Here is a 15,647-nt window from a genome sequence, read left to right on the forward strand (position 1 = left end):
TTAGTAAAGATACTGTTATGAAAAATTAAATTTGCCTTTAATTGTTGTGGGTTTTTTTTCTTAAGGAAACTATCGAAATGCACGTGATGTTCTTTTCAGTATGTATGCAGAGTTAAAGACCCAGAAGATTAAAATTTCTTCTGAGATGTCTACAAACCTTATGATTCTACATAGCTATATTTTAGTGAAGGTAAGGAACTGAGAAATTGAATTTGTGTGTAAGTTGGACAGTGTCTGATTTATTGAACTGTATGGATGGATGCTCTGTGTACAAAAATTATATTGCCATATAGATTGTATCACAGAATCCAAGTGCATGCTATCATCAAGCTACAGGACAATCCATAGTTGTTTCTGCCTCTTTGAGTAGCATATTCTTTTTTAAATACTGACTAATTGAAGATGACATATGGCTTCCTGTTTTTCTTTTGCATTCATGCTTAAATACTCTGCTACTAGTACAACTGTTTTTTATTATTGTTGTATTTGAGGTTATTATCCATAAGTAGATAGTGCTTTCCTGTAAGTGAAATTAAACAGGGGCTCAAATGATTTCTGTTAGTTAACCCATGGATGCCCATCAGGATATCCATTCCTAAAGCCAGCTTCGACCTCCCTCTCTAGCAGCTGTGAGGCAAAAGCTGCAAGTGGTGGGCTGAAGGGCAGAAAGACTGGGGAAGAGCCATGCCTGAGGTCTCCTGGTGCCTTCTGTAGTCCAACATTGCTCAGTTTCATGAAGGAGCTGTTGGCATGCAGCTCCCAGCAGGATGACTGAATGCCAAGAGCAGGCTGCAGGAATTGCTTTCCAATGGCTGCAGTAAATGTGGTTTGCTTGCTGCATTCCAGATTCACGTGAAACGTGGTGATCACATGAAGGGAGCACGGATGCTTATACGTGTAGCCAACAACATCAGCAAGTTCCCATCACGTAAGTGCTGACAGCAGAGGAGCTGGGCTCTGCAGGGCCCAGCATTAATCAGCATTGCAAGGTTCATCCTCCCCCTGTCATCCTGTGGGCAGCAACCGAGTGCAACTACACAGTGTGCTCTGCACCCTCCTCCAGGCAGCTCTTCCATACACAGCCTCCAGGATGGGATCCTCACCAGCCCTTTGATCTGTCCTCACATTTTGCAGTACTGAGCAAACTCAACCACACACAGTCACAGGATAGTGTGCAAGGAACTTACTCGTTCTGGGATTTTATCACAAAATTTTAATTTATCGTTTTAAAAAAAATATTTTTGGGTACATGGAAATGTAGACTAAAAAGTAGGCTTTAAAGAGTACAGACAAGATTTGGGAGAAGTTGTTAAAATCAGAACATTCCTGCTGCCCTGCTGACCTTCAGAAGTGTTAGGTAATGAGAGGTGAAATCATGGTATTATGGTGAAATCATAATCATGGTGAGATCATAACCATTTCTTGTATATGGTTCCAGGAATGGCCCAAATTGTGCAACTGTGTACCATGACAAAGAAGAAAAACAGTCTTTTTTCATCAGTACTTTTTTAGCTGTATTAGTTCAAAGGTTTTAAACATTAATATTAGTAAATAAATATTTGGCATCATTGTTTCATTCTATTACAGATATTGTGCCAATCTTGACTTCAGCTGTGATTGAGTGTCACCGAGCAGGATTGAAAAACTCAGCCTTCAGTTTTGCTGCTATGTTGATGAGACCCGAGTATCGGAGTAAAATAGATCCAAAATACAAAAAGAAAATTGAAACAATGGTCAGGTGAGTGATGTTAATCAAATGCACACAATTTCAAGGCTTTATTTGCAATGCTGTTTTTGCTCATAAAGCCTGTAGACTGTTTTCATATTGTTTCGCTGTCTTATATTTGAAAGGCTAGTAACCATTTCCCACCCTTCTCTGAGAATTAAAGACTTCCTTTGAATGTAATAGATGCAATGTGCATCCATTTTAAATGCTTCCTAACCAGCAATAGCATTTTCCATCTTCTCCCTACAGACACAAGTGCAGCCACACAGGTTTAGTTGTTTTCTAGTTGAGAATCCACAGCCAAACTGTTGACTACTACAGAAGTAGCATTGTGCTCTTCTGTGATGTAGATGACTAAATGGCTAAGATAAAAAAGAATGGGAAGGCAAATAAAATATATTAATTCCTGACATTTTCTTGTTTATCTCAAGTTTTGTTTTGATCATAGTCAATACTTTCTGCCAGAGGAGGAAGCATAGGTAACTGTAGAAGAGCAGGGCATGCATATGTAACATTTCTGTCATTTATTCTGCTGATCTCTAACCAAGGCTTAGGGACTTGCTGAGCTCATTGGGGTGGTTTGGGTATTTATTTATTAAGTCTCTAAACTCTCCATGAGCTTACCCAATCTCTGCTTAAAGTCATTTAAGTATTTAATGATAGTTGACTCCTACAAGTTCTGTTGTGTCAAGACTGCTCTCTAGCTAGTTTAAGGTGATGCCTCGTAGTTTTCCTCTTGGGAGAGATCTACCCTTTTCTATATCATTAATAATTTTAAACATCTCCATGTTTTATTTATTTTCCCTTCTATCAATTACATCTTTTCAGGACCTGAAGAGTCTCAGCTTACATAGCTTTTTTATGGATACTGGTTTTTATGGTGTTTTTCTGAAACTCTTCTTACAGCCTTTTTGGAGGCAGTTAGAAGCTGGATAATCATACCAGAAAGCCAGTTTTTGTTACTCCCATTCTTTGTGATCCTGTGCCACAGAAAAACTCTGAAACAAAGAAACTATAGCTTTATAGTTAATACATATAGACCCTGAGTTTTAAAATCTTATCAAGTATCAGTATTTTAAAAAGTGGTGGTGTTTCAAATTAAATGGAAAATTACCTGTTTCTGAGTTGACATAGTTGTGATGAAGCTTGATAGTTAAAAGGAAGGTGCTAATTGAATGTAAAACAGCAGCTGGAAGCTATGCAAGTAACTCAAAGGAAAAACACTTGCTAAGTATCAAAGGCATTGTAAAACAGCTTTGTTAAATAAGTTCAAACAGCTTGAGGGGTTTATTCACAGCTGTATCTGTTTTAGACGTCGGGACACTACTGAGACAGAAGAGCCAACAACAGCCTGCCCCTACTGTGCTTTCCAGCTCCCAGAGTGTGAACTTCTGTGTCCCAGCTGTAAAAACAACCTTCCATACTGCATTGCAACTGTGAGTGTCTGCTGAGCTTTCTGCACTGTGACAGTAAAGGCAAAGCTGCTTTCTCTTCTAAAAATAAGTTCATTTGAACTTCTTCAGTTTGCTAGTGGATCCAAACTACGTATTTCTATGCATTTATGGGTTTTTCTAATCGGTTGCCGAATTTCGTCTTTCACTATCATAGTGTTCTCACTTGCCACCTACAAGTAGCAGGCACTTGAGAGTGCCAGTACATTCAGGAAGTCATTCTGGGAGACTTCAGCTTCCCAAGAATGCAGGTGCAGCACCAGGAATCCCCATCACACACATTAGGTGCATTTGGGAGAACAGACAGGCTAGTGCTGCTGCTGACTTCCTAGCTCAGCCATTTGCCCAGGGGCTCTAGTGCTCAGAGAACTAACAGATGTCCCCCTTTCCTTTTCCATGTACTGGAGCTTATGCAGGGCACAGCTCTCCTCCCCTAAAATGTCAAGGCTTCAGATTAAAAAAGAAAATTTTGTTCCATCTGAACAAAAAACACCAACAAAACTTCAAAAATCTGTTTTGAGGAATTTTTAAGTACATCCAATGCTAATGGTTCAGGCAGTGACCTCGGCATTTCTTACATTACTCATCCTTACAAAAGTGAGACGTTCTAATATTTTTTGGTTTTTTAGAGTGTTCTGAAAGGTAAGGATGGCATACATTCCTGGTGGAAGTTACTATACAGTTATTGTATAACTAACACGATTTTTTACTGGGTTCCTGTGAAATTTCATACTAAAATTGCAGGGAAAAACAAGAGAACTTACTTGAACAGGAAACAAATGTTGGAGTTAACATTCTTTATTAAAACTAAAGAATTAAGTCTCACAAAAAATTAATATCCATTATGTGGGGGTCTTTTTGCTCTATTGGTTTAGCAGAATGACATGTATACTTCAGAAGTAGTATTTTTGGAAAACAAAGGGTTTTAAATATAACTTTATGAGCCAAACACAATTTACATGTTATTGTATGTTACACAGTATTTATTTAGGCTCCATCTTGGCTACAGTTTGTTTTTTTTTATGTCACAGGTGTTTGTAGATATTGGGACTGTGGCATTGTATAATGAGAGTCAGTGTCAAAACAGTGTCTGCTGTCACATACCATATTAGAGCATAAATCTCTCAGTATAGTTCAAGGTGCTGCTGTGTTTTTATAGTATTGAAAAAATACATAAAAATTCCTTCTATCAAAACTAAGATAGTAATCTGTAACAAAAAAGAGATAATGTAAAGAGGCAAAGGCCAGGCAGGCTCACAAGCTTGAGTGTTGAACATGACCTACTGGGCTCAGGTACTGTGGCTTTGGGGGCATTTTTGGTACGTCATATACAACTCCAAAAATGGCAGCAGATTTAGGTACAGCTCTGGATACAGATCTACAGATAGCATTCTAGAATTGCCAAATCAAAAGAATTTTAGACACTATAATTCAGTATATTCCATTTTTAAAAGAGCAATGCAAATGATAACACGACATCTCTGAGAGCTCCTTTTCTAGTTACAGAATTTACACAGTAATCAAGCTACAGTAACACATAGATGAGGCTTCTAATTCAAGATTTTAGAACTCAGTTGCTGAGGCTTTTTCATAATAACAGGTCCAAAAGTAAATGCTCTCTTGTAGCCAGGCAGCACTTGCCCTGTAGTTACCTGCAGTTTTTGTGGGCAGGGTCGGCACATGGTACGCAATGACTGGACAGTTTGCCCACACTGTGACTTTCCTGCCCTCTACTCAGAATTCAAAACGTAAGTTGGGAATTTTTTTTATTGCAGTATTACAATGTTTATTCATATGGTAGCAGCTAATGGATCATTTGGCATTAAAAACATGTAACAGCTGGGCTGGGTGGAAAGAGGAATTCCCCTTACTTGGTAATTGCACCTAAGATACTCACAGAACGTTGCTTCAAAGTTGACCAAAATTATAGGATGTATTAAAGCACTGGGCCAGTGATGCAGGGCTCCAACAGGAACAGTGATGAAGATGGATGATGAGCTTGTCTGAGTTTGCAGTTCCGTCCAGGAAGAAGGCCCGATATGGGACAGGGCAGGGCAGGAACACAGAATACCAATAATCACCAAACCAAACAAAATGCCCATAGAATTGGGTACAGACAAGACAGCAGTAATGTCAAGTCCCTGATAATCACATATGACAACAGGATGGAATAGCTCTGGTTCCAATGTCAGGAACTGTGAAGCTGCTAAAACCTTTGTTATATGTTTAAATGCTACATACAGCAGCCTTCCTGGTATGGTATTAGTTCTCAGATGTTGAAAACGTAGACAGAAGCAGCCATTGCTCTGTCCTGCACTTGTAACAGAGCACTGGTCAGAACTGCTCTAGGCTTTTTGCCTCAGGCCTAACTTCCTTTGAAAAATGTTAGAATTAGCTTTTGACCAGTTACCCTTCCTTTAAAACAGCATGCTACAGACTGAAAATGTGTGTCCCATGTGTTCTGAAAGAATTAATATTGCTGATTTAAAGAAAATAAATGACTGCACAGAGTACCTCAAACTAGATGAGGACCAATAAATTCAGGTATGTCCAACAGTCTGCACTCTTTACTTAACAGGGTTCATTCCAGATGACTCTGGGAGCATTTCCCTGTAAGTAATCCTAACTTACAGCCTGAGTCAGTGCCTCAGATAGAACTGGGTCTCAGGTTATCACCCCTTTTCCCTCAGGCATGCAAACACCAGTTGGGTTCTAACTCAGTTTACCCCTATGACCACCTTACCATCCACTAGCTCTTTTGGAGTATGTTCTTGTACACCAGGTTTGCCTGAGTAGCACAGAGAAGGGTTTGAAGATCTCAGCATCATCCAAACTTCTCCAGATCAGCACACGTTTAAAGTGTGAGGAGAGAGAGCAAGATGGATACTAACTGGAAGGAGCAAATCTAAAATGCAGGTTACATGATCTTAACTTGCCTATTTAACAGAATCTACCCCAGGAAAACAACAAGTATTAGCCTGAAATACTCATACTTCAAAGAAAGAGAGCATGGCTCTGTCTTAGATCCAGGACTTTAGGTTTTGTTTTTTTAAATGGTAACTGAAAATGAGTTAACAATGTTCTTCAATAATGTTAATAATTTCAAGGCAGATTTACTATTGCAAATACATTAGGTGAAAACTCAGCTGTAGGTCAGAGCAATAATGCATTAAAGTTCTTCTGGGGAATTTTTATTTGATTTTTCCTGATTTGCTATCAGTGTATCTCAAAATATAATTAACCACTTCTGTTTATTTCCAGAACTGCTTGTGTTGGCTGGCAAGCAGCAAGGAAAATTCCTCGCTACGTCACACCTCTCTTCCCCTGAAAGACCTAGTAACAGCCATGTCACTTCTATTTTGTCATATCTGTAACTATTTAGCTTTTGATAAATTTTGTACTTTAGTTTATTGTAGTAATAAAACTGGTAATTATTATGAACAAAACCTGCATTTTATCTGCACCAAAGAAAAACCACAGGGCCATCTTTCTAATATGTAATCATAATATGAATGGCAGGAAGAAAAACCACCTCCCTACTTTTCTTTTTTGGTATCAGTTCTGAACTGTTATGAATATTTTCAATTTTTTTTTCAATTAAACTTTTTTATTCTTTACATATTCCTTTCTGGTTTATGATTGAATATATATCTTGTACAAGTACAGGCTACTCAAGATTTGGAAGTAAATCCCTCACTGCTTTTCTGTGTCTCTACCTGAACAAAAGGGGAAGTTGTAGGAAAAGAGAAATGCCACATCCTGTATGTGAAGGAAAGACAAAACTGTGGAATAAAGGAGGGAGACAGGACAGAACACTACATGAACTTAACCAAAGCTTTAAAAGAGTCCTGTGAAGCAATTTATTGTAATTTTATATACTGCTTAATTTCTATAATGTACAAATAGGCCATTCAGATATGGGGGTTTTGCATCATATACTATTTACAAGACTTCACCACATAATGTCAGGGGATTTGTATTTAAAAAAAAAAAAAAAGCAGTGAAGTCCTAGGAAGACTCAGCAGAAATGCCAGGTAGCTAAACATGACATTTTCAGCATGTTCACACACCTGTTGCATAAGGACAATTATAGCTTGTAACATGTACCATGTCAAGAGTAAGCACAGCAGGGCATCATGTGAGAGCACAAGAGCTACAGCACCTCTATAAGAGGAGCATTTTCAACACACTAGTTCTACTTTCCCAGCAGCAGCACTGCATCTGTTTCATGTTCCTGGCAGAAGTTAGGTAAGCAAAGCTGTGTCCAAAGCAAGATTTTACTCTAAATGTCTTGTCTTCTCTTTTCTTTTTCCTTCTTTTTTTGTTGTTTCTTCCTTTTTCTCTCTTTTTGGCAACTTGGAAGACTTCACCTTTTTTTGCTACAAACAGAAATATACAGACAGTTTAAAATCTAGCTGCAACCTGAAAGAAGTTTAAGTCAAAATGTAGTCAGGGTTAAGGAAAAAGCCACCTCTTTCCCTCCCCTTTCATGTGTGAAATATATAAATGGAGAGTACAGACTACAATATTTAGTCTTAAGGGCTGACCACAGTTCCCCATTTGGTGATACCTACAGAGGTACAAGGGGGCATTAATACAATTGTCATCTGCAGTAACCACAGGCACCATCCTCATCAACACCTGAAATAGCACTAAGTTTTGGAACTGGATGCAGAACTCATAGATTTAGAGTGATGTCTCACTTTGGTCCAACATAAGACAATGGACAGAAGTAACTTCAGACTTTTCCACACTATCACCAGTTAAAAATTTAAAAGCTAGGATATTATTTAATAGCTATTATGATTTTTTTTCTTAATTCAGATGAATTTCTAAATTAAGATTATGTTAAAAGTCACAGAAGGGTAACTAAAAACAAACCAAGAAACCCCAACACATTCAGTCAGTGTTTAATACTGAGGAGATTAAATCACCTTAATCATTGCATCACTGTCAACAGTATCCTGCTCATCCTCATCAGACTGGATCTCTTCCACATTCAAGTCTTCACTCAGATCTAAAGTTGCTGCAGACCCCGACTGCCTTTTAGATGCCTTGACAGAACTAAGTGAATATGGAGTCAGATGTGCCTCTTTGTTGTAGGCACGTGTAAAAGCTGCTTTGACCTGGCAGGGTGGAAGGAGGGAAACTGAGCATCAGTTTAGGAACCACAGACTGTTAGCTAACCAACTTGCTGAGAGATTCCACATCAACTTTCCTTTGGAAAGATGTGACCAAAGATACATAGAAGATGACAGTCTCTCAAAAGGACACAGAAAGCATTTAAGAGCTGTATGGTGAAAGATCATTTTAAACAAGTCCCACATAATCCTCAATAAAATGTGCGTCTTCAGATGCTTCTTGTTTAGGCCCACAATAACTTCAGCACAGTCACATCAGAGTCCCCTTCAGCAGCACTGTATAGCATATTCAGACACCAGGGGAAAACACCTGATAGTAGTATGTTTAGTTACCAGCAGGTTCTTCTCTTTCCATGAGCACGACCTGAATGAGGGAGATCATGGTTCACATCACATCTGCCTAGTTTGTAAAAGAAACTTGAGCTTAAGCTCACTTTGTACCAGGTGAGGGCCCCAGCCACTGGAGGAGCAGCACATGAAGCACTCCAGGTCTGGCAGTTCTGTCTAACAGGACTGGAAAAGGTGCAAGCTGCAAGGCAGCCTCTGAAAGCAGTGCCTGCTCTGTAACACAGGCAGCTGTGTGTCCCTCTTTGCAGGATGCTAAGAAAGGCAGGGCTGTGCCTGAAGGACACAGATCTTACAGCCAGAGCTTGCCTGTAGAAAGGTACAAGCTTCCCCTGTCCTTCCTGTGTTCTGCCTCTGTGGCCACAACACAACTAACTCCCAGTAATCCTTTACACCAGGAACAAAAACTGTACGACTCTGGAGTGAAGCACAGCCTGATTATCTTTTAGGACTTAGCCCTGAACTTTTAATGGTATGGTTGACAGCTGATTCAAAAAGCCTACTATCAATTGTGGTTAAGATGGTACACCAACTTCAGCCCTTTCCAAAGCACATCCATACCACAGCAATTATTCCAGGATTTCTTATTTAAGATATGGAAGAAAACAAAAAAATTCACTGGTAAATTTTACCTTGGGATCCAGCTTTGAAAAAGGACTGGGTTTGCCTCCCCACGTGCTTATTTCCATTATATTTTCAACATCTTCTTTCATCAAGCAGTAAGAGTCCATAAATGTTACAGCTTGTTGCACACCATCTGCTCCTAAGTCTTTCAAGGGCTGGACAAGTGCATCCCGCAAATATGACAAATATTCCATATTTACTGTCCTCTTGCACGTCTGAGTTCTTTGTCAAATTGAAAATAAAGTATTCAGTAAGTAAATCTGTCCAACCAGCACCACTGACTTCTAAAGACAAGAATAAATAGGTAAGGAGGCCCTCGGCAAATGAACACTCAGCCACTGTAAGAGGAAACTGCAAGCTGTACCGTGACATTCCTTTTGCCATACCTGCATTAGGGAGTAACCAATGCAAGGTATTTGAACACCAAACAGTCTGGGGAAATACATCTCTGAGATACATAACTGAGAAACAACTTAAGGGGAAGTAAGACAAATGCAAGGTACTTGTGATTATACTTAAAGTGTTTCCAGATCAACTTGCTCAAATTAAGCACTGAGAAAAGTGTCACCAGTAACACAGGAACACATTCACAGAACACATGAACATGTCACTTGTTTGCACCAAACACAGAAAGGAATTGATGGTAGGTAATGAACTGCACAAGGAAGAATTGTATCAGAGGAATGTCAGTACTACCTGAGACTCATGTGCATTGCCAGTTCTTGAATGATACGATCATGTTTGCCTGTGGATGAAAATTTCCCCAGCCAGCTGGGAAAGACAGGAAACTGGGACATGTGACCCCTCATCAGCTCCCCTGGGAGAACACTTGCATAAATAGCCTGAAAAAGTAATACACATGCCAAACTCAAATCACACTGAAAGTCTGATGGACATCATGACACACTGCCCTGCACTGCACTGGCCCCAGGGAAGAGGGCAGTTGACACAGGGCCACAGTGGAGACATCTTATTTTAAGAGAACTCTCTCAATTGCTTATTTCTGGTCAATCCCTGTTGGGTTACAGCTTCACCCCTTGTACCATCCTGTTTGTTACCCATGTTCTAAAATACCTATGAAATTATCTGGGTTTCAAAACTAAAAAAAAAAAACCTAAACAAAAAACCTAAAAAAAACCCAAAAAAACCACCACCCCCCCACACACAAAAAAAACAATAACAAAACAAAAACATGGCTTTTCTCATGTCCAGACAAATAACTGACTTCACACAAACAAGTGATCTCCAGCACAAAGACATAGTGAAGGAAACATTTCCAAGGAGTACTGCAATCTATATCAAGTCAGCTATGTTCCTAAGCAATTCAGCTCTTCGGAGCTGTACTGAGCAGGGGGGTGAACTCCAGAAGTGCCTTCCAATTTTACCTACAATGCATTCTCTGATGCCAGTCGTAATCCTTTAAGCACAAGTCTTGTCAGTGTTTCAGTGAGCATTAAAAGAAGTACAGTGACCAAGTTGCAGACTTCTATGCTTAGAGAGAAATCCTGCCTTGGTGAGAAGGAGGACAGAGTAGGCTTGTAACAGCACAAGTGATACACACCACGTGCTTTATGCTTTGTGACAGTCCAATGTTTTCATGTTTCAGAAGACTTCATTTCATGTTGCAGCATGGGCCCAACAATATGGATATGGGAAACTCTTCTGATCACCAGTGGAACAGAGACTACTACATGAAGTATGACCTATACAGATCATATAATTATACTGAAACACCGATTTCCACAGATCCACCTTTAGCACTGGACACCCCTTAAAGAACAAAAAATGAGTGTTAAGTGCTCACCTGTGTCGGAAGAAGATTCCAGTTCTGCTTGCTACGAATCTGCCTGTCCACTATATCACCATCACATATACTATCAGCTGCTCTACTCAAGAGCACCAAGTGCTTTTTTAAATTACCTCTGGAAAAAAATGAAGTTGACTTTATTACAAAGCAGAAATATCCAGATAGGTTTTAACCTACTTTGACTCCCTGATACAAAAGCCTATGTCAGTTTAGGGTTTGGAGTAACTCACCCAGCAGCAGCTGGTTTCACATGCACATAGTTCTCTTGGACGAAGAGAGGTGCTAGTGAATAATCATGGAAGAAAAGATCTGATTTGTCTATAAGAGACATACGAGCAGTCTCCTCTCCAGTAGCAAAAACCTTCCGGACAACGTCAAAAGGGCCCTAAATAAATGACATTTCAAGAAGTCAGCAGCTAGAAGGTCAACATAAAAAGTAAGACACAGCACAGTACCAACAGAATTAGTATCCAGGAGTATCTTGACTCATCAGTACAAGCTCCACGTCTAGTATTAGTATTTCCACCCTAGAACTTTACCAGTTTTAAGAACTGTATTTTATTTTTTATATTAAGATAATTATCTCCTAAACAGAAAAAAAAGGATGGGAAGAAAGAGCTTCATAATTGCATCTTATATAAAAGACCAGTATACCAAAATATATACTCAGTCCTTGATATACTACTCTTCAACTATTTGTGGCAAATGTCATAGCTCTTGGCACCTAGGCTTTATTCAGTGCTTCAGTTCAAAAGGCGTTTATAAAGCCTAGTGATTGTATCAGAATATGACAGTAAAAGCCAGTCCAGTATCTGACACTTACCAGTTTGATGTCCTTTTTGGCTCTGCTGGCATCTGTTTTAGCCTCATCGTAAGTCAGTGACTTGTCTTTTGCACACCACATATTAAGATTATGTAAAACCTAAAGAACAAAATTTACAATTTGGTAGCATGATAAGAGTTGAAATGGAAGCAATAATAGCCTGATCTTTATACATAAAAATACTGTTCAAATACTCTGAAGTCAAGGCATTTAATCTGCTATCTGAACAGTCACCGATGATGGATGGTTACTGACCTGTCTGATGTCCTGATTTGCTGCCAGGATTATCTCTTGCATAGCAGGTGGGGGAATTTTTAAACCTTCTTTAAATGCAATAGACATCATGGCACCCTGTAATCACAATTGATAAACTGTCACTAGAGAATTCCTATTAATTCTTTCCCCAGCAGAATATGTTGACACATCTATGAAAGAGCACTGTGTATTTTTTCTAAATTTTTCAAGTACACATAGCTCCGATTTTCTCTCATAAACATAAACCATCATTTACCACTGGTGTAAAAAAGAGAATGTTCATTTATAAAAACCCATTTTGGATATATTCTTAAGAAAGACATCTAAAATCCAAAAGGCTTTGGGAAGAAAAACTCAGGACAATTCATTCTGAAAAGCAGTTACTCACTGAGATGATCCATTAAGTGGTGTATCCCATTCTGAATAAATTCTGTCACATGAAAAATGAGGTTACTCATGGCAATTCAGTGCAGTCCATAAAGCCAGAGCCTACTTACTTTGATCTGTTCTAGACGAGGTTTCTGAAAACGAAGATCCAAACAGTAGTGGACCAAGGAGCGCATTTTAGGATGGTTGCGATCGTTGCACATACAAATGATGGGTATCTTCGTGTGTCGGATCAAACCAATCAACTCCTGCAATTTAAACATGTCACAATTACATCAGATAACCTGGATAAAAAGAACAACTAGAATGTCTTATCCAGCAGCATTAGTCCCTGTTAAATCAGATCCTTGACAGGTGCCAAGTCCATAACATTCCTTCTACTATAATCACATTTCTACACAGTGCAAACCTAGCCCCTTGCCTACATTTTTTCACTTGCTGCAAGAGATCTGCTGCCTACCCACTTCCACTGTCTACTTCCAGGAATTATGTTTGGAACTGTCTTCAAGAAGCAATGAAGACCGATAGCCCAGAGTACAGCTGTCCACCTGCAGAACTAGACCTCCAGAGGCCAGTCTGATCTGGCTTACGCCCAGAGGGAGAACACAGCTTTCTAGCTGCACCCTGCCACAAAGAATGAGAAAGCAGAAAGTAAAAAAGGTCAGCTCTCATCCCTGCTCCAAGAGTCTTTATCATTTTTAGGCTTGCCAGAACAAACTTTGCTAGCTGTAATGAAGGTGAAATTCAGCTCAGTTTCATTCCTGCAATGGAAATACCTGCATCTGAGCTAAAAATCCGTATGCCCTTTACCGTCAAAATACTGCATGTGACTATAGGAAATTCTCAAAAGCTAAAACTGGAGCTACCAAAGAGAACAAAGGATGCTGCTGCCTATGCCACACATCAGTTATTCAGTGTTACTGCCTATGCAAAAGACCAATAGTCCCAGGCAGATTATAAACCTCCTGCTGCAGGAAGATGACACCTCAGAGAGACCTTAGGATAAATGTACCTGTTCTAAAGTGTACATACTCCAGGTCACCACTCCAGGCTTCTACTCTACACAAGTATCCTCTCCCCCTCTCCACCAATCCACAGTTCTTACACAAAGACAGGCTTCTAAAACACATCAGACTGTACTCTGCATAGAGTTTGTTTATGGACCATGGGTTGACAACAGCAGAGTGGCTTGACTATTTTGTGCTATATACGGCACACACTCCTAGCAATGGCATTAGCTAGGAACTACAGTGGCTTCACCTGAATCCCTCCTCTGTCTTCATTGCCTGCCATACCATCCACTTCATCCATGATCAATACATGTTTCCCGCTAACTGATGAAGATGCACCTGAAAATGAATATGGATAAGAAAATGAGATGGGAATAAAGGAGTTTTGCTCAGAGTTCTACCCAATGCTAAGTATGATAACTCCACCCTAGGCAACTGAGGTGGTGGTTTTGCCACTTCATCACATGATTCTATCTGCACAGACCAGACTGTAACCTCATGTCATCTTCTTAGAAACAAGTCCCATGGAAGAGTAGCAACTGCAGAGTTCTTGAGTAGTTTGTGCAGATTAACAACTCATTCTACGAATAGCAGGATTTAATTCTAAATTGAAGAAGAAATACAATAGCTTACTACATGAACCCATCCGTATTAGAGCCGGGTCCCTCCACCTGACAAGCAAGGTAAATTCCTAACGCTGTGTAATAAGGAAGCTCTGTCCTTCCTCTAACCAGACTCTTAATAAAACAAAAATCTCCTTCAAACAACAGACGCACCAGAACAGAAGCCTTTGATGCTGGTGTTGTTAAGTGATTCAGCAACTACTTCCTTTAGACTGTTCTTGCTGCGAGTGTCGCTGGCATTCAGCTCCACGTAGCTATACCCCAGTTCCTGGTCCAAACACATAAACCACACAAAAAGTGAGAACACAGATCAGTGAAAAATTATACAGCTTTAATTAGTTTCTCCCCTTATACTCCTCCAGCAATTAAAAAAAAAATACATGTGTGGAACAGATAGGTCCAAAAGAGATTATTTTTGTTTTGGTTTTGTGGTGCATTTTTTGTTGTGTTCTTTAGATTTTTTTTGTCGGGTGTTTTTTTTTTTTTTTTTTTTTTTGTTTGCTTTGTTTTTTTTTTCTCGGTTGGTTTTCGGAGGGTTTTTTTTTGTTGTTGTTTGGTTGGTTTTTGTTTTGTTTTAATTGAGGAGGATGGGGAACCATTGGAGTCATATTAAATTTTGGAAGATTAACAGAACTGCCAGCAGGGATAGAAACAGAGCTGTGAGCCAAGGCTGGGTAAGCTCCATGGTATTTCCAGCTGCATAACAAAGAAACATACCACATGGTTCTGAAAGCTGCAGGAAAGAGAAGCTTTTAACTATTTTACCAATATGAAACACATGACTCCCCCAGCAACACTAACACTGCCTTCAGTCCCTGACACAACTTAACCTCGATGCTCATTTATCAGCAAACTCTCCTGCCAGAGGCAGCCAGAACACAGCACTGAGCACACACATCCTTGGTCTGTTTTGCTGGCATTTCCTGTGGAGCACAGAGAAATGCTCTGCAGAGTCCTGAGGCAGCAGAGAACAAGCCAGGTTGGAAACCAGAAACAGAAAAGACCATGCTTTGAGAAAAAAAAAATGAGCCCAAGATAGCACATTCACCTTTCCTAAAGGTCTGGTTCTAGGTGTGGCATCAACTTGTTGTCACAAAGCTCAGAGGCATGCAGTGGAGGAAGTGGAGGGGCGGTGGGGGAAGGATTCAGAATTACTCTATACAACAGATTTCTAAATTCAGATTTATAAATGGACACATAGCCCTGTCAATGTCTCTCATCCTAAAGTAGCATTTCAATTTAGAAGAAATCTGGGAAAGATCTCTTAAGATATATAAAAACCATGACCTTAGGCTTTCAAAAAGCTTGCCAGAATTTGACTCCTGCTAAATTAAGTGCAAATATTAAGTGCAAAATCCAACTTGCAGAACTAGTGCTGAATGCTCATAATTTTGGAAAACCATTTCCAGTTGCTCAACATACTGTGATATGCTTCTTCTCAATGTAACAGAAAGA

General features: G+C 39.5%; 2 protein-coding genes across 6 annotated transcripts in view; one reads left to right on the forward strand and one right to left on the reverse strand.

Annotated features, from left to right (window-relative positions):
• WDR19 (WD repeat domain 19) overlaps window positions 1-6,704 on the forward strand; it is a 39,462-nt gene extending 32,758 nt beyond the window's left edge. For 3 of the 5 annotated variants that reach the window (XM_062492709.1, XM_062492710.1, XM_062492712.1), the window contains 7 exons: window positions 66-190; window positions 847-928; window positions 1,588-1,738; window positions 3,039-3,162; window positions 4,849-4,925; window positions 5,604-5,721; window positions 6,439-6,704. In XM_062492709.1, the coding sequence (XP_062348693.1) occupies window positions 66-190; window positions 847-928; window positions 1,588-1,738; window positions 3,039-3,162; window positions 4,849-4,925; window positions 5,604-5,715 (671 nt within the window). In that variant the 3' untranslated portion in view covers window positions 5,716-5,721; window positions 6,439-6,704. The remainder of the gene's footprint in view (window positions 1-65; window positions 191-846; window positions 929-1,587; window positions 1,739-3,038; window positions 3,163-4,848; window positions 4,926-5,603; window positions 5,722-6,438) is intronic. The other 2 variants (XR_009933201.1, XM_062492711.1) reach the window with 2 other exon arrangements.
• Window positions 6,705-7,006: 302 nt separating this feature from the next.
• RFC1 (replication factor C subunit 1) overlaps window positions 7,007-15,647 on the reverse strand; it is a 33,845-nt gene continuing 25,204 nt past the window's right edge. Inside the window, exons 15-25 of the mRNA XM_062493458.1 lie at window positions 14,346-14,460; window positions 13,820-13,908; window positions 12,670-12,807; window positions 12,173-12,268; window positions 11,918-12,016; window positions 11,325-11,479; window positions 11,092-11,209; window positions 9,984-10,129; window positions 9,296-9,509; window positions 8,112-8,303; window positions 7,007-7,556 (exon numbers count right to left, since the gene is read on the reverse strand). Of these exons, the coding sequence (XP_062349442.1) occupies window positions 7,455-7,556; window positions 8,112-8,303; window positions 9,296-9,509; window positions 9,984-10,129; window positions 11,092-11,209; window positions 11,325-11,479; window positions 11,918-12,016; window positions 12,173-12,268; window positions 12,670-12,807; window positions 13,820-13,908; window positions 14,346-14,460 (1,464 nt within the window). The 3' untranslated portion in view covers window positions 7,007-7,454. The remainder of the gene's footprint in view (window positions 7,557-8,111; window positions 8,304-9,295; window positions 9,510-9,983; window positions 10,130-11,091; window positions 11,210-11,324; window positions 11,480-11,917; window positions 12,017-12,172; window positions 12,269-12,669; window positions 12,808-13,819; window positions 13,909-14,345; window positions 14,461-15,647) is intronic.

The sequence above is a fragment of the Cinclus cinclus genome, chromosome 5, assembly GCF_963662255.1.
Source record: "Cinclus cinclus chromosome 5, bCinCin1.1, whole genome shotgun sequence".
Classification (NCBI taxonomy): Eukaryota; Metazoa; Chordata; class Aves; order Passeriformes; family Cinclidae; genus Cinclus; species Cinclus cinclus.